This window comes from Malus sylvestris, chromosome 11 (genome assembly GCF_916048215.2).
Source record: "Malus sylvestris chromosome 11, drMalSylv7.2, whole genome shotgun sequence".
Lineage (NCBI taxonomy): Eukaryota > Viridiplantae > Streptophyta > Magnoliopsida > Rosales > Rosaceae > Malus > Malus sylvestris.
Genome location: NC_062270.1, coordinates 32,396,249 through 32,421,017, shown reverse-complemented (window position 1 = coordinate 32,421,017; position 24,769 = coordinate 32,396,249). Strand labels below are relative to the sequence as shown.

Genomic DNA, 24,769 nt, shown 5'->3' with positions numbered 1-24,769 from the left:
GACAGACACGACCCGTTTGCCAGGCCTACCCATACCCGCACCCACCCACCCACCACCCACCACCCCTGTACCCATTCTAACTGTCGAACGATTTCGTCCTGTTACCTAATTCCCGAAAGTTTATTTTTAGTGATTTTTGGCATATGCTATCTCAAAGTAAATAGAAACACGTTTGATGGTTGAATAGTTGAAATTATTTCCGTAGATTATGTATCCCATCTAAACAATAGATTCAACAAACATTTAGAGTTTATTATATACTTCCATTATGTAGAACGTTAGATTTTGGAGTCACTACTAGTGGAAATATTTTAAATTGAAGATTGGGTTTGTTCATTTTATTCTTCTAGAGTCATGAAGTGTAGTTATAAAAAATCATCACAATCAGAGTTATAATAACCATTAAATCTGTGGTTTTTCGTTTCTTACCGTTAAACGATTTCGTCCTGTTATCTAATCCTTGAAAGTTTTTTTTGTTGATTTTTAGCTTAATTGATCTCGGAGTATATACAAACTGACAGTTGGATTGTTGAAATTAATTTTGTAGACTGTGAAAATCACCAAAGGAATTAAAAATATTAAAATGTCCCTCACCCTTGCCCGACAAATGATCAACCCTAAACCTTAAACCCTAAATCATAAAATATACCTATGTGCAATGAAACCTGAATTGTTTGTTGCACAAAAGATGGCATATTATGTGCCAAGTTTTTCCCTTAGAGCGAAAACTATATATATACCCGACGAGGAAACGTTGCCCATAGAATGATATCGTCAGGCAAAAACCTCTTCAGAAACAAAAATGGTGACCAGGTTTGCCTGACAAAGCATTATTTCGTTAGATAAAGTATATTTACCCGACGAACTAAATTTAGTCAAGCAAAATGTCGTTGGGCAAATGATAATTTCTAATAGTGCATTGATTTCTCGTATCCCAGAGCTGGCAATAGATGAGAACTTTACCATGATATGAACGAGTCTAGAAGAGTTGTCCTTACCGTTTAAAGTGGATAATCATTAAAGCAAACCTGTCCCAGCATAAGGAGGAGCAATTGAAAACATCATGGTGCCAAAGTTGTCTAGCGAAAGAGCAGTCCACACACAAATATCCATATCCTCCACCTCCTCGGAACAAAGAGCACATGTAAGATGTTGAAAGTGAATTCCAGATTAGTGGGAGAAGGTACCTTGCATGGACTTATAAAGAAGTTAAGTCGCTCTTCATATTTTCATAGTTTTATGGTGAGACCTTCTTCATGATATCATAGCTGGTTGTCTCACGTATGAAGCTCAACAGCCACTATATCACCCTGTTTGTGTTATCCACATGTTAGGCTTAAAAATTCGTCACAGGGGCATATTGATAATGAATCCCACATTGATGGGAGGAAGGACCTTAGATGGACTTATAAGTAAGTTGGACTATTTCCTGATATTGCCAATGGTTATGGTGAAACCTAACTTTTCTTCCTAGGATTCATTTGAGGAATAAACCTGTGAAGTCTTCCTCTGGTAATAAGACTTTGGTGCGCTGAAAGCTAACAAAAAGTCTTAACCTTCGGAGGAATAAACCTCCAAATTCTTTTGAGCATGCTAACTTGTTCATGGGGAGGGAGATGAACTGACTGCATATCAGAAGCGGACTTTATATAATATTTTCCATGCCATATGGTGAGGGGCCCCAAAGAAATTCACCATCCATGTCACTGATGTCAGATAAAGGAAAGAGGAACTGCTATCACTTTGTTGACATGCAATATGAGAAGGGAGAACCATTCGAAGCTTACTAACATTCCAAGAATGATTACAGAAAAATTTGTCCACAGTAAGGGACCATTCCAGCTGAGAACTTTGATCATGAGGGACAAGATTAGCCAGAGGATAAGGAAGCATCCAATTAAAACCCCTAAAATTAATAGAGTGACCGTTGACCACAATCCATCTAATTCCTCTGTAATGAATATTTCTGGTGTCAAGAACACCTCTCCAAGAAAGCGAGTGATTAGTTTTCTTTCCACACAAAAAGAAGTTGCCATTCCTCAAATATTTGGCTTTGACGATTTGACCAATCAGAATGATCAGTAAGAACTTTCCATCCTAGCTTAGCAATGGCTGCCTTGTTAAAATGCTTATTGGATCTGATTCCCAGGCCACCTTTATCTTTTGGGGTACTGTTGACCCTAGAAATTACAAAGCCTACGTGGCGCGCAGGCCGAATATATTCTAAGCTAACTACGTCATTCGGTGATTGCGGGGCGTGCCAACTCGTCGGCCGAGGCTCGGCCGAGGAGTAAATTTGATGATGCTGCGTTGGGTCGCGCTACTGACTTCTGCGTCTTGCGATTGCGGCCGAGAAAGGAACGCGTCTCGGCCTCTTGGGTTCTCGAGCCTGAAGACAAGGCTGCTATTTCTTACAAAGTTCACGAACCGAATTCGGCTTACAATGTGCCGAATGTAATAACTGTAACACCTCACCTCGCCGAGAAGGCTAATGAGATGACCTCGACCAACAAGGATTCGAAAACCCTTCTCGACCGAGACTTGGATAGGCAATCGACCGTTCTCGCCGCAGTGCTGTTGATGCCAACGGAAGATACTGCGAGACCGACCGACTCTACGGTGACAGAGCTATCTATGCCGACTTAAGATATCACCGGTTGCTTCCACAGTGCTGTTGATGCCAACGGAAGATGTGTCAGCGAAAAAGGAAAAGAAAAAGATCTCAAGTTGTGAGAGTTTGCGCAGGGCAATTTTGTATTGATTTTTGTGGGCTTTTTCCATTGCTGAATGTCTTGTATTTATAGTAGCAGAACACCGAGCCCGAGTTCTAATCCTATTCGAACTAGGTTTCCCTCTCCGGATTAACGTTACCTCAATCAGTCCTATCTCTGCTAGGACTACGAATCTAGTCCTTTACTGAGCCGGATTCGCCTTCTAGTTTTACTGATCTCGTCGAGGGTCCCTATTGTATTAGGACTCGACTTGCACTCTGATTTAACCGATCTAGGCCTAGAGGCCCATGAGCTGAACGCCCCCATGACTCTCTCGCCGTACGTCTTCCCGGGCCGAAAGTGATACCTCCCTCGGCCCAAACTGTTATTTTGGGCCCAAACATTACCCCCTCGCTTTTGAGGTCCTCGGCCTGAAACCTTCGGCCGAGTTTCGGCCTTGAAGAAGCGAATCTACCACTCAGGATCCCAATACCCGAGTTCCAAGGCGCATTTATTGAACATGATTGCACGATCTTGATCCTGCTAAACCACTTGCCACGTGGCATCCCCTAACATGGCCAATCCCCGATAATGACGTCTGAAGCGTGCGCCTGCCCGAACCGTCTCGCCATTATGACCACTATCTCAATTCGCGAGCCATTTCATCAGTCCGTGAGCCCTCCTGTCATCGTGCAGGCGTCGAACCGTCTTTCGTCATTAACTTCGCCGTCACATGCGATCGTGCGCCCCCAAAACCTAAAACCGTCGGTCTTCTCAACCGCATTCCCCAAATGCTCATCATGATCAACGATTCCTCCGGTCGACTTTGCCCTTTGTTTTGAATTTCAAACGATTGCTCTTCCTCCCATTACTCTATAAATACCGAAATTTCCTCATTTGTACTTTACGTTCTCAAACTTCCTGAAATCTCCTACCCTTGTTCTCAAGTGCATTCCTCCATTCCAAGTTTTCGTCCTCAAATCCCCAACCCAGAAAACCTCCTTACGCTGTGCTTTTACAATGGCCTCCTTCATCTCCAAGCTTTCCCGGGAATGCGACCAGCATCAAAAGATCCTTGATCGGAGCTCGATCAAGAATATACGGTTCGAGAACGACATGAGCACCGTCCACCAAATCCTGGGTCCTCTCTTCAAGGCAACAATCCCGCCGACCATCACTGGTCTTCTCCAGGAACACTGCCTTACACCCTTGCTCCAAGGGTTTGAATGGTCGAGATGGGAGGCGGCAAAACCCCAAGGCTCCTGGCCCTCGACGACCACCACCTGGGCGACCTGGGTTGTCCGAATGGAACAGCTCTTCGGCAAAAAATGGAAAATCCTGGGTATCTACGACGCCATCCTCCTTTCGTCGATGGACATTGTCCCTGACAAGGAGCTGCTCCTAGCTGCTATATGCTTCTGGTGCTCAGCCACCAACACAATGGTCCTTCCCCTTGGTCCCATTGGTCCCACCATCCTGGACATCACCGCCATTTTGGGGACCTCGGCCACCGGGATCCCTATCGACGCGACCCTCTCCGGGCACCCGTCGAATATCGATCTGAAGACGCTCTTCGACCGTCGAGCCTTCGAGACCCTGAACAGTGACGGTCACATCCCGTCGAGGGATGAGATACAGAAGCTCCACAAGAACTTTCTCAACTACAACACCCTCTACCTTCACTTCGCCGGTCGAGGGGAAGAGGACCTGCGAGAGGGAGAGCATGAAGCCTTTCTCTTCTACTGGTACAACAAATACATTTGTTGTACCAAATCAAACAAATGTTTGGTCGAGAATATGCCAGTGGCCGAAGCCCTGGCCAGTGGTCACGTCCTGGCGCTGAGTTCTAATATTCTTGCCCACCTCTTCCGTTGCCTGGCCGAGGCGACTCTCCACACGGTGGACCCCCACCAGAATGGCCCTCTCTGGGTCTTCCAGCTCTGGTTGCAGGTGTACTTCGCCTCCCTTCGGCCGGCTATAGCTGATTTCTCAGCAACGGAGGCTCTTGGTCCTCAGCTAGCCTCCCGACCAACGCCTCCTCATCAGGCCGAAGAGGTATTTAGGTACTTCTTTGCCCTTGACGATCTCTCAAGCGACGAATTCCTGATTTGTCGTCGTCGCGATTACCCCCCCTCCATCAGACTGCCTACCTCTACGTGGGCCGCAGAGGAGGATGCCGCTCTTCGCCAAACCTGGGGGTCGTTCGTGCTTGCTCGCGACCTTCCTCTCGGCTGCGACGGGAAACGGTCGGGGTGGGAAGTGTACCATCCGAACTTCCTTGCCCGTCAGCTCGGCTATCTTCAGGGCTGTCCCGTCCCCCTTCTCTCTTCCCGCACAGTATTGAGCCGCGGACGCGAGCCTCGCTCTTCAGAGAACGAGTGCAGGACTGCCGCGAAGGAGTTTCAAGAGTACTGCCAAAGATTTCGCCTACGACCGGCCACCCCAGAAACCCATTGCACTGACACCTTCGGTGAGTGGTGGGAAAATTACACTCAGGAGTTCTTCAAGGCGCCGGTCGAAGATGTACTAAGCAGGCTCTTCGGTAACCGACCTAAGAAAGCCCCGGCCCCCCACTCTCAAGGTAGTTGTTCAATTCCCCCTTTTTCTTCAACCTTGCATATTGTACGCCCTACTGAATTGTCTTTATCCTTTTAGGTAGTCGGCCTTTGAGAAAGACAGAGGCAGTTGCCGCTGCTATGGCCGGGAAAAAATCGGTCGTGGCCAAAAAGGACAAACCTGCTGGTAGGGCCGGGCTGATCAAACGGCCTCGCCAAGAGGCCGGGCCGGCTATCGAGCCTTCCCCGCCTGCCAAGCGGGTCAAACAACTGGCAAAGAAAGGTGCACGGGAGATCCACGTTATTTCCAGCCACACGACGACTCCCAGTGCTTCCCCTTCTCCCGCCACCGGCCATTCTGGGGTCAAGAAACAGCCGGCTTCGGCCATAGAGACGGTCCCAGCGCGGCCTGCTTCTGTGGCCGGCGAATCAGTCGTACCTCCCTCTGTCGAGAAGGCACCTGTCTCACACCAGGCGGTTCCTACGACCGAGGAAACCTCTCCCAAGAATCCAAAGCCCACGGTCTTCGTGCTGGAAGAGAGTGAGGGGAGCGACGAGGTCCCACTGGCTCGTCGTCCTCCTACTCGTCAACAAACTCCTCCAGTATCCGAGATGGCGGTTCAACCCGGCCCCTCCTCGGCTAATCGTGGCAAGCGCACGGTCGAGGAACCGACCCCGGCGGCCGAACCTCTCGTTCCTTCACAAGACCAGGACGTCCCTGCCTCTACTGAAGCAGCTGCGCCAGTCGGCCCATCGGCAGCCGACCGTGGCAAACGCCTGCTCGAGGAACCCGAGGCCACGGCGGAATCGCCGATCCATCCTCAAGACCAAGGCTTCCACATCCCTCCACAAGAGGTTACCTCGGCTTTTGTAAGTACCTTCAATTTTCCTCCTGATTGCTTTTCTGCTTTAGAATTCTAAACAAGGAAAAACTAAATGTCAGGTGCCTGTACATTCTTTTCACCGTCAATTCTATGCGCCGAAGGGCGTTATCTATATTTCCTGGCCGCCTCAGTGGCCATCAAACGTAGATAACCTCCATCGGCCTCGTGAAGTGAGAAGCAATCTGAGACACTGGGCTCGGCCATTGAGTTCTTTAGGTTCGAGCAACGACCCTGGGGACATGGCCGAGGTCTCCTCTCGGCAGGTTAAAAAACGACACCTTCTTGCTATTCTTGTCATGACTTCCTTTAAGCTTAACCTTGTTTATTCGTGCAGGCTTCATGGGAGGTTGAATTCAAAGCTCTCCTCTCCAGCACGACTGCAGAGTCCGGCCCTTCGGCCGCTCCAACTGAGGCTACCGATCCAAGCGCCCTAACCCAGTTGCGAGAAGTCCTGTCGCTCTCTTCATCGCAAGTACTTGAGCGCAACGGTCTTGATCTGCTCGGCGTGTGTCTGAACGACCTTGGGGCCGACGGTCGCCTAAGCGGAGATGCCATTGTTCGGGCATCGTCTGCTTTGGAGCGCGTTCGGGAGACATTTGGCATCTTCCAGACTGCTCTGAAGGCCGAACAGGACCTGCAAGCCGCCACGGCCGTTCAAGACACCCTCCGTCCGAAGATTGACGATCTACGGGCAAAAGGAAAAGCGTTAGCCGAGCTCGACCGTCAGATGGCCGAACTAGCAAAACGCCGGTCGGTCATTGCTTCTGAACTTGCGAGGGACTTCGAGTCAGGTGGGAAGGATCGCCTAACTGAGTATGCGGCGGCCAAAAAACGGGTCGAGCGCCTGAGGCTAGACAAAAAGAATCGGCAAGCCGAAGTCATCATGGCCGACGTGCGGTGGTTGGAATTGAAAGCTCTGCTCAGCACTCTTCTTCCCTCGTCTCCTTGAATGTATTAGACCTACTCATTTTTGTAATACCTGTCAATTTTAATGAAATGACTTTTCCTACAACAAACTTTTTATTCACGCATTTCCCATGTGACCGGATAGTATTTCTTCAAGAACTTCCCATTAATTGGTAATTTGTGAACTACTCCAGTCCGGTCTTTAAGATGATACGCCCCCTTACCGTATACCTTATGCACAATGAACGACCCTTCCCAATTCGGCGACCACTTGCCGAACCTAGGATCTTTTATTCCTACGGGCAACACCGTTTGCCACACCAATTCACCCTCGCCGAACGTTTTCTGTCGTACCTTTTGGTTATAGGCTCGCTCGGCAATCTGTTTCTGTGCCACCAGTAAGTTATAAGCGTCAAGTCGCGCCTCTTCCAAATCTTCTAGTTCCTGTCTCATGGACTGATTATATTCGGCGCTAAACAAACTACTTTGTTCAATTAATCGCAACGAATTTATGCTCAACTCGACTGGTAGCACCGCATCGTGTCCGTAAGTCAATGCGTACGGGGTTGTTGCAGTCGCCGATCGGGACGACGTTCGGTATGCCCATAATGCCTCGTTCAACTTCAAATGCCACATGCCAGGCCTCTCTTTTATTATTTTTTCGAGGATGCCAATCAACACTTTATTACTTGCCTCGGCCTGCCCATTCGCCTGTGGATAATACGGTGTGGACTGTTCCAGCCGAATTTTCAAATTGGCCGTGTATTCCTTAAACCTTTCGGCTGTGAAGATTGTTCCATTGTCGGTTATGATCGTTTCTGGCACACCGAACCGGGTCACAATGTGTTCCTCCACGAAATCGCAAACTTCTTTAGACGTTAATTCGGCATATGATTTTGCTTCGACCCACTTAGTAAAGTAATCAGTTGCGACTATTATCCATGCATGCTTAGCAGCTCCAGAAGTCGGCGTGATTTTGCCGATTACATCCATGGCCCATCCTCTAAACGGCCACGGCTTAATGACCGAATGTAGCGATTCGGCCGGGACCCTTTGTATAGGCCCATGGATTTGGCACTGCACGCATCCTCGTGCAAACTCGATACAATCTTTCAGTATTCTCGGCCAAAAATAACCGTGTCGTCGGAGTAGCCATCGCATTTTTCGTCCAGACTGGTGAGCTTCGCATACCCCTTCATGAACCTCTGCGATCGCTCGAGCACTCTCTTGAGGGCCGAGGCATAGCAATAACAAACCATCTTCGCCCTTTCGGTACAACTCGCTCTGGTACGTGACATAGTTCGTGGCGTGAGCCCGTGTCCTGCGACTGTGTTTTCCGTTAGGATTATCAAGGTACTGCATAATGGGCTTTCTCCAATCATCTGGTACTGCCTCGGCCGCGCAAATTTCTATAGAGTCCTGGTCCTGCCGATCCAACAACGAAGGCAAGGACATGACCCTGGTACGTACCACATTGTCTCGACGGAGGATTTGCTGATCAACCAAGGCCGGGTATAATTGTTGTAATATTGGTATCTCCCGGCCTAGCTTGCCCCCCAGGAGTTGTGCACTAGAGGCGATTTGAGCCAACTCGTCTGCGTCGGTATTATGATCCCGAGAAATATGCTCGAATGTAATACCGTCAAAGGACTCGGCCAAATAGCTGGCGATCATGTGGTAAGGCGCCAGAGTACAACTCATGCAGCGAAAAGACCCATTAATTTGGTTAATCACTAGTTCAGAATCCCCGAGGACGAGGACACGAGTGGCATGTAGGTCAAGAAGGAGGCCTAGACCAATGACCAGAGCCTCGTACTCGGCCTGATTATTGGTACAGTCGAAATCCAATTTGAGCGAAAAATACCAACGATCGTTGTGAGGAGACTGAATGACGATGCCTGCACCGGCCGAGGACGAAGTACTGGAACCATCGAAATACATCGTCCAATAGTTGTCGCGGGTCACCACCATGCCAATCTCGACATCAGCACCCCCGAAATCGTAAGGCGAAGGGTGCTGGGCAAGGAAATCGGCCAACGCCTGTCCTTTCACAGCTTTTTGCGGCACGTATTGCAAACTAAACTCGGACAACGCCATCGTCCATTTCCCAATTCGGCCCTTCACAATTGGCCGGGTAAGCATGTACCGGATAACGTCGGTCTGGGCAATGACTTGGGTGACCGACGGGAGCATGTAATGCCGAAGCTTGGATGCAGCGAAGAACACGGCGAGACAGAGCTTCTCAACGGCGGAATAATTGATCTCTGGAGGACTCAGATTACGGCTGAGGTAGAAGATAGCCTGTTCCCGGCCGACATCATTGTCTTGCGCGAGGAGGCAACCGATGGACTCGTCGGCCGCCGAAATGTACAGCTTGAGAGGCTTACCGCGCTGAGGAGGGACCAGGACAGGTGGGTTTGTAAGGGAAACCTTGATCTGTGTGAACGCCGCCTGGTGCTCCTCATTCCACATGAACTTATCGGAGTCCTTGAGTTTCAAAAGTGTGGAAAAGGCTTTCAGTTTACCTGCCGAATTAGCAATAAATCGGCGTAAAAAATTGATCTGGCCGAGTAAGGACTGTAATTGTTTCTTCGTTGTTGGGGGTGGGGCGGTGATGATTGCGCGTGCCTTGTTCTCATCGACTTCAATCCCACGATGATGTACGAGGAAACCAAGAAAATTCCCGGCCGATACACCGAAGGCACACTTGGCAGGATTCATCTTGAGGTTGTGCTGACGCATACGGAGGAAAGCCTGTCGGAGATCGTCCAGATGTGTCTGTCGGCGTTTAGATTTGACGACAACATCGTCGATATAAACTTCGACGATGGTGCCAATTAAATCATGGAAGATGGTGTTCATCGCCCGTTGGTACGTAGCGCCGGCATTCTTGAGGTCGAATGGCATGACAACCCATTCGTAAGTGCCGAGTGCCCCCGGGCACCGGAAAGCAGTTTTGTGCACATCGGCTTTGGCAATAAATATTTGGTTGTATCCGGCATGTCCATCCAGAAAAGATAAGATCGCATGATTCGCCGCGGCATCGATTAACAGATCTAAAATCGGCATTGTATACTCATCTTTGGGCGTTGCCAGATTCAGATTGCGAAAATCGGTGCAGATGCGCAGTGCACCACTTTTCTTTAATACAGGAACAATATTCGCCAACCATTCGACATATCGAGCTGTCCGAATGAACCCGGCTTTCAAAAGCCGAACTAATTCGTCCTTAACACTGAGTTGTACTTCGGTCGAGAATCGACGAGGTGGCTGACGGAAAGGCTTGAATCCGGGCTTAATACGTTCATGCTCGACCAAAGCACGATCTAAGCCGGGCATTTCATGATAACTCCAAGCAAAACAATCTTTGAATTCCGTAAGCAAGGCCCGCAACTCGTCCTTCATTTGTTGAGGAAGTAACGCACTAATAAACAAAAGTCGTGGGTCATCGGCCGTCCCAACATTAATCTCTTCCAAAGGGTCCTTAACAAGGGGCCGATGATCTTCGAGCTCGGCCGGGGCGGCTCGAATTTTATCAAAAGATAATACAGGCCCATTGTCTCCCTCAGCAAGGAACTCGACGAGGTTGACGGCCGAATTTGGTTGTTTAGATATCGTATACCAATGGGCCAGCAGTCGTTCCATAGTAGATGAAACCGCGGCCCTACGTGCTTCCCGATCGGCGTCAAACATCGGTTTCGGGGAGAAAGTTAGCTAATCCGAGTCTCGCCGAATCCTGCTGGACAGTCTCGGCGCCAACCTCGATAGCTTTCTGAACGGAAATCCGAGTCGGCCGTCCCTCTTCATTGAAGCCTTGCAACGTAATATAGCCGACGTGATCGTCATAATACCGTGCTTGAATCATGTTGGCTTCGAAGGGCTGGCTATCGGCCGGATGAACAGTGACCGATTTGCAGTCCCAAAAGACAAGCACTTGGTACAATGAGGAAGGAATACAGCTGGTTTGATGAATCCAATCTCGGCCGAGCAGTGCATTATACTCGGTTTTGGAATCAACCATAAAAAAGGCGGTCATATGGGTGCGACCGGCAATATTCACAGTTAACGGAAGCACACCTTTGGTGTGGGACTTGTCGCCGACAAAACTGCTCATTGTGATCCCTGACGGAATAAGTTCGTCATTTGAACGGCGTAAGGCCTTCATGATGTTCAGGGGCATGATATTGACAGTAGCTCCACAATCGACAAAAACTTTAGAAACCGGATATCCCTCGATGTGTGCCGTTACATACAATGGCTTTAAATGGTGAAGCTTGGCCGATGATAAACGAGGGAACAATTCGGCCAAAGCGGCCTTTAGGCTATCATCTCTTGCTGTTGACTCGCCTTCAGCAATCGATATAAAATCAACATGGCCAGGTTCCTCGACAACCACATCTCCATCGAGGAAATTTGGTTGAGCCGTGCTTGATTGAAAATCGGCAGGTAATACATGAACCATACTAATTTCCATATTATCCAGGACGGACGGGCCCATCTGGTCGAGATCCTCCTCGTTCGGTTGGTTAGCGACTACGGACTCAGTTGTCGTCAGAGTCGGACAACGAGATTCTTCCGTCCCTTCAATAATGTCACTCGGCGGAGCTGCTTCGGCCACTTGTTGGCTCTGCGTGACCGCCTCAGGTAAGGTCGAGATTGACAATGAGCTTGGGGTCAAGTCCTGAACCTGCTCCTGGTAGTGTAGCCGAGCATCCCTAGTGTCGAGATAAGCATCCAGACGGGCAATACGGGCGATTTCATCGGTCGTAAGGCCGAAGAGAGAAACCGCCGAAACTACTTCAAAGTGATACCGTAAATACTGAAGGTCCTCTAGCGAGAAAGGAAGGTCAGCGACATCGATATCGGTATACGGGTCAACTTCAAATCCAAAGACACGAGCTTCTCGTATGTGCTGGAACCTTGCTTTCAATCCTGGATCTGAGGTCTTCTGGATGATCCGCTCAGCATCCGGACAAGTCAAGACAAGATCAATGGTGTCCTGACATGCCTTCGGCAAACCATACAAATCGTTGGCCGAATGTTCCTTATGAAATTCTCGCATATATGCCAAAGACTCCCCAAGGAACGGGGGGTGCAAATTCCGTCGAATTTTGACCAAAGGCTCTTGTATAGCTAGCGGGGATAATTTGCTTTCGGCCTTTTGCCTGAAATGTTCAACACGTGCCTTCATTTCCCCTGGTCGAATGAGAAGTTTGATCCGCTTATCAGCTTCTTCAAACATGGTCTCGACGTCTTGATCGACCAGCCGTTTCCCCTGAGCCAACTCTGTCATAATTGGTGGAGGTGGTCGCTTTTCATTAGTGGCAACTGTATCCTTCGGTCGCCACTTAGGGGCCGAAGTTTGTTGGGCTGCTTGTCGGCGAGCCATGCAATCTATCCGTTGATGCCGGCGTTTCTGAGATTTGGACAACGCGGTATAGACGCCCTTCGAAGAATGGTATGTGTACCAACGTTGATCTCTAGGCTCAGGAGGCTTGAAGGTCTTTTGACTCCGTGATGATCCTGAACTGCTAGAATTACGCTTATAGTAATCATCGTCATAAAATGAAGCATCAAAATCAAGGCGCCGCCTGACCGGGGGTGTCTCTTCCATCCGTACTTTAGGACCGAGCCTCCCAAAAACCCCATGATGTTGGTCTTCATTGGCTATCTTTTGCCGAGTTGCGGCCACGGGTTGCGAAGAAGGTTTCTCTTCTGGTTCACTGTCGACCTTCGCTTTACATTTCCTGCACAGAACCGCTGTCCCACTATCTTCATTGGCGCTACACTCCGTCAAAGATTTGACAATAGCGGGCCCCGTTAAGGCCGCAGATGGTTTATTTGAACGCGAATCGGCCATGAACCGTGGCCGAACATTCTGGTTCCGCGGGCGTTGTGTCTCAACCACTTCAGCCTTGCCTTTCCCTTTGTCCTTGGGTAGGTACGCGTCGACCATATTGACTGTTGCCGTGGGGAACGGATCAGTATCAACACTCATCCTCTTCTCGGGGAACTTCAGCTTGCCATTATCAATCCAGCTTTGGACGTTATCACGAAATACGACGCAATTGTTTGTCGTGTGTTTGCTCGAATTGTGGTATTTGCAATACACCTTTCCTTTAAGCTCCTCGGCCTTAGGAATGTTATGACCAGGCCGAAGCTTAATGATTCTTGCTGATAACAGTTGGTCAAAAATTGCGTCAGCCTTGGTAATATCAAAAGTATAAACCTTTGACGGTTTCGATGTTCCTTCAGTGGCCGAGCGACTTTTGGCTTCTCTAGAATCAACCTGAGTCAATGCCTTGCAAATGTATGGTTTATCTATTACTATCTCAGCCGCATCCACACTAACACATTCATCCTCGGTTGATGCATAGTTGACAGTAGGGTTCTTGTAAATCGTTCCCCGAGTTGGAGTCTTCGAAGTCTTTTCCTCGCGGAGCAAATAATCGTACTGCTCGACATGCTGGGCCAATTCGTACATATCCCGAAAATTTGCCCCCAAGAATTTCTTTTTGTATTCGACGTCAAGACCATTCAAAGCAAGCCTGACAAATTCGACTTCGGGTAAGGGCACTCGGCACCAATTCCTAGCCGATTTAAACCTAGTAAGATAATCCATTGGTGACTCATCAGATGCTTGAGCCATCCGTGCTAATGAAGAAACTGACATCTCCATCCCCGGCCGATAAAATTGCTCGTGGAACTTCTCGACCAACTCCTCCCAGTTTTGGACGGAATTAGGCGGGAGATTGATGTACCAGGCAAATGCCGAGCCGGTCAATGAAAAATTGAACAGCCGTAACTTGTGGAAATCACTATTCACATCTCCACATTGCGCGGTGAAACGAGCCACGTGCTCCAACGAAGACAGGGACGATTCACCAGCAAAAAGACTAAAATCTGGGATCTTGAAGCCCTTCGGGTATCCAAACATCTCCACGTAAGCTGGGTACGGATGAATAAACTTGGGAAACTTCGGCCCTTTCTTCATAGCCGAGTCGATCATCCGCTGAACTTCGGTCATATCAACAGATGCTGCTTCGACCCTTTGGTCGGTCCCGTCTGACCTACTGTTCGACCCTCCTCCCTTCTCCAAGTTAATTGTTTTGAGCGGGGCAGGAATAGGTTCGGCTGGTACAATCGGTACCGTGTTGTTTTCTGGTAAACAAGGTTGGCGAAGATCGAAAGGCCTGCTGCCACCAACTTGGCTAACCAGCATTTCGAGCAGTTTGGTTTGCCGATCATTGGCACTGAGTATCGCGTTCTGCAGCTTGTCAATGCCTCGACTGAACGTCTGCTCGACTGACCGAGACTGCTCGTCCAGTCGCTTTCGGAGAAACGACCTCGTTGGTGGGTCTGATCCTTCACCACCATCCTCGTCACATTCCTCTATTATCCCTTCATTGAGAACGCATGTGTTTCTGTTGGGGATTTCTAAACCACGGAGTTGACCGCCGAGATTAAGTTCTCTCTCTCGGCGAGTCGCGCTCGTGGACTCAGGTGTACCAACGCTAAGGGGATTCTGCGCCTGTGGCACACTCTGTCCTATGCTCTGACTCGGTAAATCGGCTGTCTACTTTCCCATAGCTGTTTTCTTTTTTACCGATCGTGTTTCAATTGGCATGAACTTCGTAGTTTAGCACTAGGTCCCACTGGGCGTGCCAAAATGTTGACCCTAGAAATTACAAAGCCTACGTGGCGCGCAGGCCGAATATATTCTAAGCTAACTACGTCCTTCGGTGATTGCGGGGCGTGCCAACTCGTCGGCCGAGGCTCGGCCGAGGAGTAAATTTGATGATGCTGCGTTGGGTCGCGCTACTGACTTCTGCGTCTTGCGATTGCGGCCGAGAAAGGAACGCGTCTCGGCCTCTTGGGTTCTCGAGCCTGAAGACAAGGCTGCTATTTCTTACAAAGTTCACGAACCGAATTCGGCTTACAATGTGCCGAATGTAATAACTGTAACACCTCACCTCGCCGAGAAGGCTAATGAGATGACCTCGACCAACAAGGATTCGAAAACCCTTCTCGACCGAGACTTGGATAGGCAATCGACCGTTCTCGCCGCAGTGCTGTTGATGCCAACGGAAGATACTGCGAGACCGACCGACTCTACGGTGACAGAGCTATCTATGCCGACTTAAGATATCACCGGTTGCTTCCACAGTGCTGTTGATGCCAACGGAAGATGTGTCAGCGAAAAAGGAAAAGAAAAAGATCTCAAGTTGTGAGAGTTTGCGCAGGGCAATTTTGTATTGATTTTTGTGGGCTTTTTCCATTGCTGAATGTCTTGTATTTATAGTAGCAGAACACCGAGCCCGAGTTCTAATCCTATTCGAACTAGGTTTCCCTCTCCGGATTAACGTTACCTCAATCAGTCCTATCTCTGCTAGGACTACGAATCTAGTCCTTTACTGAGCCGGATTCGCCTTCTAGTTTTACTGATCTCGTCGAGGGTCCCTATTGTATTAGGACTCGACTTGCACTCTGATTTAACCGATCTAGGCCTAGAGGCCCATGAGCTGAACGCCCCCATGACTCTCTCGCCGTACGTCTTCCCGGGCCGAAAGTGATACCTCCCTCGGCCCAAACTGTTATTTTGGGCCCAAACAGGTACAAACATCTTTCCGAGCAATGGGGTTCAACTTAGGAGAACAAGGAAAACAAGAAAAAACATGATCCGGCATGCCCAGAAAGAGAAGCCTCAATAAGAGTCAATTTCCCTGTCGTCGAGAGGGTGTTACACTTCCATCCGGCAAGTTTATGGTTGAAAGAATATGGTGTCACGTTTAATTTTCTTGCATTGGAGTTGTTTTTCAATTTTTTATTTTTTTTTTCCATGGAGTTGTTCAAGATGTATTCATGTGTTTTTTTTTTAGTTTAGAGATGTATTGTGTTGTATTATGCATATTAGATTCCAATGGACATGTGTCACTACTTTTTTTACCTAGGTTTTTGTGCCGCCCACTTCATAATTAATGTATTTCAACGATCTCAATAGTTTATCTTTTAGGTCTATCCTCAAATATCAAGTCTACCAAAAACCCAAATCTAAAACCATATGACTATTGGATTAAGTGTTTAGGGTAACGATATTCGTCCATTTTCTACACCACAAATGAATATCTTAATAATTTTGAATTTGTCTAATTTTTTACAAGGATGATCTATGAATGATGTTCTAAAAGATAAACAGTTCGGATTGTTAAAATACATTACGAAGCGAGCTCCACAAAAACTTGTATGAAAAGTTATGTAAAGAAATGGTGTCAACCCATCCCTTAATTCAATAAATACTTTGTCTTGGTCTCTAGATTATAAGTTTAAATCGTGGATTTAAAAGAGTTTTAATCAATTTTTTTTGTTAGCGGCTCATCCCTTAACAAACTGTTACCAAGCGGTTAGGGTTGATCATTCTTCATCATTTGTTAGCTTAGTGATTCGTTAACAGTGACATGTTAAAAATACAGTTTATGATATATCAACACGGACCAAATAAATAAAATGACTTGGTACCAGGTCTACTTTACATGCATTATTTCAGTGGACATGTCACCTAATATTACAACACCATTTCCAGCATTCTGACATAGTTGTAGCTACCAATGAAATATAAGAATTACTCTTTTTTTTCCATGTGGGTGTGTGGATAGAAGGCACCACACACAACTATAAAAGCCAGAATCCAACTGACTAGGGTACTCCTTTGAACTTCGTGGGTAAATTAACACCTTATTAGCTTTTGAGGTTCAGGAAGCTTCAAGAGTTGTGCTAAAGGCCGGATAATGATCTTCAACTACGCGTAAGTATTATAGCACCATTGCTTCCCATGCATGTCAACTAATTGGGATTGAACCAGCAAGCATTAATACTGACATCGCAATGTGTAATTAAATCGAGGAGAAGTACATATAGCATATGAGTGCTTGAACTAGACATATATATGTTACACAAATCAGAGGATGAGAAAAGAAGAAAAACGAATTGCAAACGCTGAATCTTATTCTATTAGAAAATCCTAATACATAAAATAGCAAAATACCATATGTAACATAATAATGAATTAAAATTGCTAACTTCCCAACTTTTCTCGTACAAAGATTGATATCTTCAAATTCACAAATTACAAAGTACGTACAACCATTGATACAACATGATCAAAGTCATTATTAATTAAAGAAGATGCACCAAAGACAGACAAGAAGACAATACATTGATCATTGGAAGCCTACATGTATTTGATGATCATTTACACGACGATGATCGTAGTCTTCCATCCACAATTCCTTAGATCCATCGATTAGACCTGGACTTAACCTAAACATGAGAATACAAAACTCCATCTGACTGAGAGCTCCATCTCCATCTAAATCACCCTCCATCAACATCCACACAAGCTCATCATCTCCCATGTCATGCAATCCCAGCAGAAGGCAGTTACTCTTCAAGCTCTCAAAAGTGATGAGCCCCTTCTCCACGTCCATCAGCAATCGAAAGCCGTTGCAAAGCTCCCCTATAAACCCTTCGTCTCCCAACCTTGCAATCATGGATGGAAAGTAGTCCACAAATTCAACTGCAGTCATCATGTTTTGATAATGATGATCGAATGCTGTCATGATTAATAGAACAATTAGTATTCAAAACTAAAATGATCGAAAGCTTTATTTGTAACCTAATTGAGAGCTATGTATGATGGAGAATATGGAGGCCGGAGGGGGGCTATTTATTAACGAGTGAGTGAGGACTGAGGAGTGATGAGCTGAGGTGCGAATATTTAAGGAGAATAATATTAATAAATTATGATTGTGACTTTCTTGGTAGCTCCTTTTAACTGTTAGCTGCAACTTCTTTATTTGCTTCTTTTTTCGTTGCTTCTGTGATGAACTCATCTCCTTCCTGGAAGCTGCATGGGATCTTGGGGATTTTATGCTTAATTATTGGCCCAGCTTTATAAACTTATAAACTTTAGCTCAGTTTAGGAGGGGAAATTACAGATTAACCATACTAAATTCATGCTTTAAAAAATTTAAATAAATTGCTTTTAAATACTCTATTTAGCTACCACTTAGTATTACAGTTTAGTAGCATTATTCTTAACTTGTAAGTGAAAGGTTCTAAGTTCGATTATCGTCAAAGACGAATTTGAACCACATTATTGTTAAAACTCATTGTGAGGCTCACAACCTTCTATCTCCTCTTAGTTTATATAATATTTTTTGTTAAAAAAAAAAAAACTCTACCTAGCTGCCTTAAATTTAGGAGTGATGCTGCTGTTGTTTCCTTCTTTTGGCTGATTTAGTGGGAGCGTCGTGGCCAAGCCAAAGGCTGTTTGTACTAACTCTAGGAAATTTTTTTTTTCTTGGGAAATTGGCCGAAACGGTAATTTTCAATAATTCAAAATCTGAACTAATCATTATGTCATCGATATCTTTTAGTGGTTCACTATTTTGTTAATATTTTCGATATCTTAGATGTTTGCTTTTATTAGTTCAACAATTGAAATTTAACTTCTGAACACTTTAATTAATTTGTCTCTTTATCCTTTTTTTTTAATCTTTATTTATAAAGCTAACAACTTTTTTTGGGGTCACAAACTTCACTAAAAATTTTTGGACAAAAATGATCCCAAAGAAAAAAAATTCAAAAGCAACCCAAAATAATGCACCAAATAATGAAAGGGTATTTTTGTCATTTAATAGTGTTTTTAATAATTAATTCTTTTTGTATAGGTTTTTTTAGTTAGTATCTCACAATAGGCTAGTAATAATATGATTCAATCAATTGTTGATTAAATATTATTTTCTCTATTTTTAAACACGTTCAAAACTTCTTAAGAGACGTGTAATGCCGGTTATAAAAAAGCTTTTCGAACACGTATAACAATGTGATTAAATTAGTTGTCAAATTATTGTTTTTTTTTAAGAATATCTATACTAAGGGAGAGGGGGGAGGGCAGCTTCACAATGGACTAGCAATAATGTGTTTCAACCAGTTGTTTATTAAATATTATTTTCACTATTCTTAATGTAAATTCAATAGAATGTAGATGGAAATTGAAAGACCAATTTTATTATGTGAATTTAGCTGCTTTGATTGGTTTGTGAGGGGTTTTTTTTCTAGCATGATCTAAGATTATTCATCTACTTCAAATATTTAACTTTCATTTTGTCAATTCACGCATATAAATACATTTAAAACGTGTACGTTACACGTAGCATGTCGTGATTTAAAAAATATCTTCTGCAAATGCATGAGCGCATGCATGAATGCTAGTAAATATATATTGATGTTGCGGTTGCTTGAGTTTTGCGCCACGTGATTTCTTTAAAATAGAAAAGGAAAAAAGGTTAACTTAAATATAGGCAGATGAGGCAAACCACAGATTGGATGGTGATGGGAAGTGTAAGTAAATGCAAATGAGTACCCCACTTACTGCCTTATAATTTAGGTAGGGGAGTTTATGGTTAGTAGTGGAGCTTTGCCTCGCTATGGAGTACCTTCCATAACCCACTCTCCAACAAAAAAAATTAGGTCAACTTGAATTTGGTTAGACGCTTGCAAAAAAAAGTCCGACCAAACAAGAAGCCGTTGCATGTTGATGATGCCATGTTTGGAATGGCTTTGGATAAACCAGAAACCAGATAAAGCCTAAAGGAGCAATACTTAAACGCACACCTTCTTCTTCACCACTTCTACGTAAGTGTTTATCTGTGAAAATATACAATTCCTTTACAAACAGTTAACTCGAAAACCCAGACAGAAAATGCCGAATCATCAAAACTCAACATCCTAGTATATGATTTGAACTTGGTACCTACTTTAGATCTTAGATTATTGTGCTGGATCTCCCATTTGAGACTTCTCTAGCTTCACACCCTTTTCAAACTTCATGATCGAGCCACATATACATTAACATTTGTAATCTTGATGTCACAATTACACTATGCTGATCTCATGCTATAATTATTTTAAAGTTTATCTTTGTTTGTTAAAAATTACAAATTTAAATTTAATACATGGTGATCAGTGGATGAGGCAACGTCCACATTGATTTGGTAGCATCAGTCCAACAAAAGGGAAATTTCTATGCAACTTCCTTCATCCTTTACTTTGTTAGACTTAGAGTACAGCATAAGTCTTAATATGTATATTTTAACCCTTCAACACCACCCTCATTTGAGTATATCAATCGTACGTATAGTTGAAGAGTACTATACTAAGTATTTGACTTATTATCACGAGTGATGCTAGAGAGGTCATTTACTTGAAGTATATTTTGTAGATCACATGATGTGGTAGTTGATGGTTCTATAATTTAAATAAGGAATTCAACCATCAACTGCGACATCATGTGATCTATAAAATATGGTAAAAAAACTTCATCTTCCAAGCATTTTCCTTATTGGAATTTTGATAAGATGTTAACACTACTACAAAACCAGTTATCAGTGGCGTTTTGAAAACCGACAAAAAATATATATTATTGTCGGATTTTAAGCAAAATCCGACAGAAAATGGATGCAGTGACGGATATAATAAGCGATAGAATTGCCTGTGTCAGGAAATGAATTTTCCGACATAAAATATTCTAAAACCGACATAAATTGTGTCAGATATAACCGACAGATAATATATTAATAATAAGTAAATAAGCGCATTTCTGTTGGTTGCAACCGATAGAAATGAATTAAAAAGAATAAATAATAGTAATTCCTGTCGGATAAAACCGACTGACAAGAATTAATAATCATTAAATATTAGCATTTTCTATTAGCTAAAACCGACATGAATTAATTAATAATAAAAAAATATATAAATCACTTTCTGCATTTTCCATATCCCCTGCATTCACCATCCAACCACTACTTGTAGTTTCAGAGAGCACAGAGAAAGCTTATCTCCCTCCTTCATGGTACTAAAAAGTTTTAAGCATCACTACAAATTACTCCGACAAAAACTTCATGGCACAAAGCATACAACTACTTCATACATGCAAGCAATAGGATAAACATTATAAAGCAACTTACAGGTATAGCCCCCCATACTAGCCGGGGAATCGGCCGCCACCATGACGCCATCTTTGAAGATGAACGCAAGCGAGGTTGTTCCTTTGGTCGGCTTCACCATCTGGATAGCTTCCTTCTGAAATCCATCAAACTGAAATAGTAGGAAAAGAAGAAAAAAAAAACCATAAATCAGCCAAACCGTACCACGCAAAAGACTAAGGACCACGAAAAGAGAGCACAAAAAGCACATTGGAATTCACATCATTGGTGATAAGAACCTCGAATGACGGAGGAGCCGAAACGCCGTCAGAACATTGAGCATTCCTTTGATCGTCGGCTCCAGAAGCTCCTTCTGCAGATTAAACAAAAAATAGCACCACGTTTTCAAAATACGCATAATTAATCAAATATAATCAAAATTAGAAGGAATTTGACAATGTGTACTGGCGCGAACCTCAAGGTCATGGACTTGATCGACGATGCAAGGAGAGGTGAGGTGGAAGACGCCGAAGCAGCCATTTACGGCGGCGAGCATGGAGTTGTAGTTGAGGAGGTCGATCTGGAAGAGACGGAGGCGCGACTCTGCTTCTAGATGCTTCGAGACCACTAGTGTCAAGCTTTATAGCTTCGGTAATTAAAAAAAAATTTCAAAGATTCGGTAATTAAAATAAAAAATTTGAGAGAAATTAGGGGCTGTGAAAATACCTTGGAGATTTGATGATTTCACAGACCAAGAAGAAGGGGAAGAAGGGGAAGAACGGAGAGTGAGATGGAGCTAAAGAAGAGAGAGAATGAGAAGAGGGGTTTATGGTGTACGTGTTATAAAGGGAGGTACAGAGGAGGATGACAGGAGTGGAGTCGAGTGAAGAAAAGGGGGAAGGGAGAAGTAGCGGTGTGGGGAAGATTGAGGAGTTTTTTAAATTTAGGTTATTTTCATTACTGTTGGTTAAAACCGACAGAAACATTTTTTTTTAAAATAAAAAGCGATAGAAATTTTTTATTACTGTCAATTATAACCGACAGAAAAAAATGGCGGTAAAATTCCCTCTGAAAATTTTAAATTCCCCCCGAAATTTTGTTACGATTTTGAAAAAATAAAATAATAATTGTTTGGTTTAATAAATAAATAAATAATATGTAATTAAATAGAATATGTTTTTAAAAATTAAATAAATAATTGATTGGTTTAATAGATAATTTTTACACTTTTGGTTTAATAGATAATAATCCATGTAAAATATGCGATAAAGAAACAAAAAGAGAATTGTACAATGAAAATGTCATCACACAAACTAAATATTGTCTAATCAATACTTGAAAAACATAAATAAAAATTTAGCACAAATTACTTTTCTCACTTCAAAATTTAGGCAAATTTATGCATTCTACGAAACTAGTTTCTATGATCTAACCGTCAAACTTGTTTGTAGATACTACAAGAGCACACACGTAAAAAATTGTGAAAAACAAACATTCATATATTACGTAACGGAAAAAAAAAATTCGACGGTTATAAACGAAAATTCACAATTTAACGGTTATTTTAGCTTCGATTTTAATGATTTTTTACAACTACACTCCTCGACCCTATAAGAATGTAATGAATAAATTTGATTTTCAATTTAAAATATTAACAATGTGGATACCATATTTTATACTTGGTGGGAAAGAATAACATTAACTCTTAAGTGTTTGTTTAATCTACCGTTTTGACTCGATATGCATTCTACGAAACATTTTTCAACGATCCAACCGTCAAATTTATTTGTACACACTCTGAGATTGCATACATAAAAAATTGTAAAAATCAAACATTCAGAGATTGCGTAACGGAACAAAAGTTTTAGACGACTATAAACGAAAATTCACAACTTAACGGTTATTTTAGCTTCGATTTTAATGATTTTTTACGGCTACACTGCTCGACCCTATAAGAATGTAATGAATAAATTTGATTTTCAATTTAAAATATTTACACCAGTGGATACCACAAATCTTATTTTATACTTAATGGAAGTATAACATTAACCAGAGTGTTTGTTTAATCTACTGTTTTAATGCGATAAGCATTCTACGAAGCGTTTTTCAACGATCAAACCGTCAAATTTATTTATACACACTCCGAGATCACATACGTAAAAAATCACAAAAAACAAACATTAAGAGTTTAGGTAACATAACAAAAGTTTTCGACGGTTATAAACGAAAAATCACAATTTAACGGTTACTTTAGCTCCGATTTTAATGATTTTTTACAGCTACACTCATCGACCCTATAAGAATGCAATGAATAAATTTGATCTTCAATTTAAAATTTACACTAGTGGATACCACAAAATCTTATTTTATACTTAATGGAAGTATAACATTAACTCTTAAGTGTTTATTTAATCTACCGTTTTGACGCGATACACATTCTACGAAACATTTTTCAATGATCTAACCGTCAAATTTGTTTGTACATACTCCGAGATCACATACGTAAAAAATCACAAAAAACAAACATTCAAAGATTAGGTAACAAAACAAAAGTTTTTGACGGTTATAAATGAAAAATCAAAATTTAACGGTTAGTTTAGCTCCGATTTTGATGATTTTTTACAGCTACACTCCTTGACCCTATAAGAATGCATTGAAAGAATTCGATCTTCAATTTAAAATATTTACACTAGTGGATACCACAAAATCTTATTTTATACTTGATGGGGAAGTATAACATTAACTCCAAGTGTTTGTTTAATCTACATTTTTGATGCAATATGCATTATATGAAACTTTTTTCAACGATCCAACCATCAAAATTATTTTTACACACTCTGAGATTGTATACATAAAAAATCGTAAAAAACAAACATTCAGCGATTAAATAACGAAGCAAAAATTTTCGATGGTTATAAACAAAAAATCACAATTTAATTGTTATTTTAGCTCCGATTTTGATGAGTTTTTTACAGCTACACTGCTCAACCCTATAAGAATGCATTGAATGAATTCGATCTTCAATTTAAAATATTTACACTAGTGGATAATTTTTTATACTTAATGGAAGTATAACATTAACTCTTAAGTGTTTGTTAAATCTATCAATTTGATAGGATATGCATTCTACGAAACTATTTTCAACGATCCAACCGTCAAATATGTTTGTATATACTCCGAGATAGCATGTGTAAAAAATCGCAAAAAAAAAAAAAAAAAAAAAAAAACATGCAGAGATTAGGTAACGGGTCCATGAGTGAAAAAAAAAATTAAAAAAATTTGTTTATTTATTTATTTATTTTTAATCAATGTAACATTTTAAAATAATAAAATAGTAAATTTCTGTTAGTTATAACTGCCACCATTAACTTAGAAACCGTCAGAATATGTTAAAAATATTAAAAAAAAGAATTAAAAAATACTGAGGGTTATAATAATTTTATGGCTGTTAAATCCTCCAGGAAAAATCCGACAAGAATTTATGTCAGATATATCCGATAGAAAGTACTTTAATCCGACAGTAAATAAATTATGTGTCGGATATCTTTTATCCGTCAGAATGACTTATTAACCGCCAGGATCGTCCGACACCTAAAACTAATATTGCAGTAGTGTAAGAATCCTATAGCTCTCTATCATTGAAATCCAAACAATAATATGGGTCCTAAAGTAAATATATGAACACGAATTCTATAGGAACCTTAGCTAGGTCTTAATCTCTCTCTTGC

The 24,769-nt window shown here is 43.0% G+C and overlaps 1 protein-coding gene across 1 annotated transcript; it reads left to right on the top strand.

Annotated features, from left to right (window-relative positions):
* Positions 1-3,731: 3,731 nt before the first annotated feature.
* Positions 3,732-7,099, top strand: LOC126590404 (uncharacterized). Its single transcript, XM_050255868.1, has 3 exons — positions 3,732-5,292; positions 5,367-6,136; positions 6,485-7,099. The coding sequence occupies exons 1-3, from the start codon at positions 3,732-3,734 to the stop codon at positions 7,097-7,099; spliced, it is 2,946 nt and encodes a 981-aa protein (XP_050111825.1).
* Positions 7,100-24,769: the final 17,670 nt, after the last annotated feature.

Excerpts from the sequence above, each read along its gene's own strand:
- LOC126590404 (XM_050255868.1), top strand. The coding sequence starts at position 3,732 with ATGGCCTCCTTCATCTCCAAGCTTTCCCGGGAATGCGACCAGCATCAA. Across the intron at positions 5,293-5,366 it reads CCCGGCCCCCCACTCTCAAG|GTAGTCGGCCTTTGAGAAAG; the intron begins GTAGTTGTTCAA and ends TTATCCTTTTAG. Across the intron at positions 6,137-6,484 it reads AAGAGGTTACCTCGGCTTTT|GCTTCATGGGAGGTTGAATT; the intron begins GTAAGTACCTTC and ends TTATTCGTGCAG.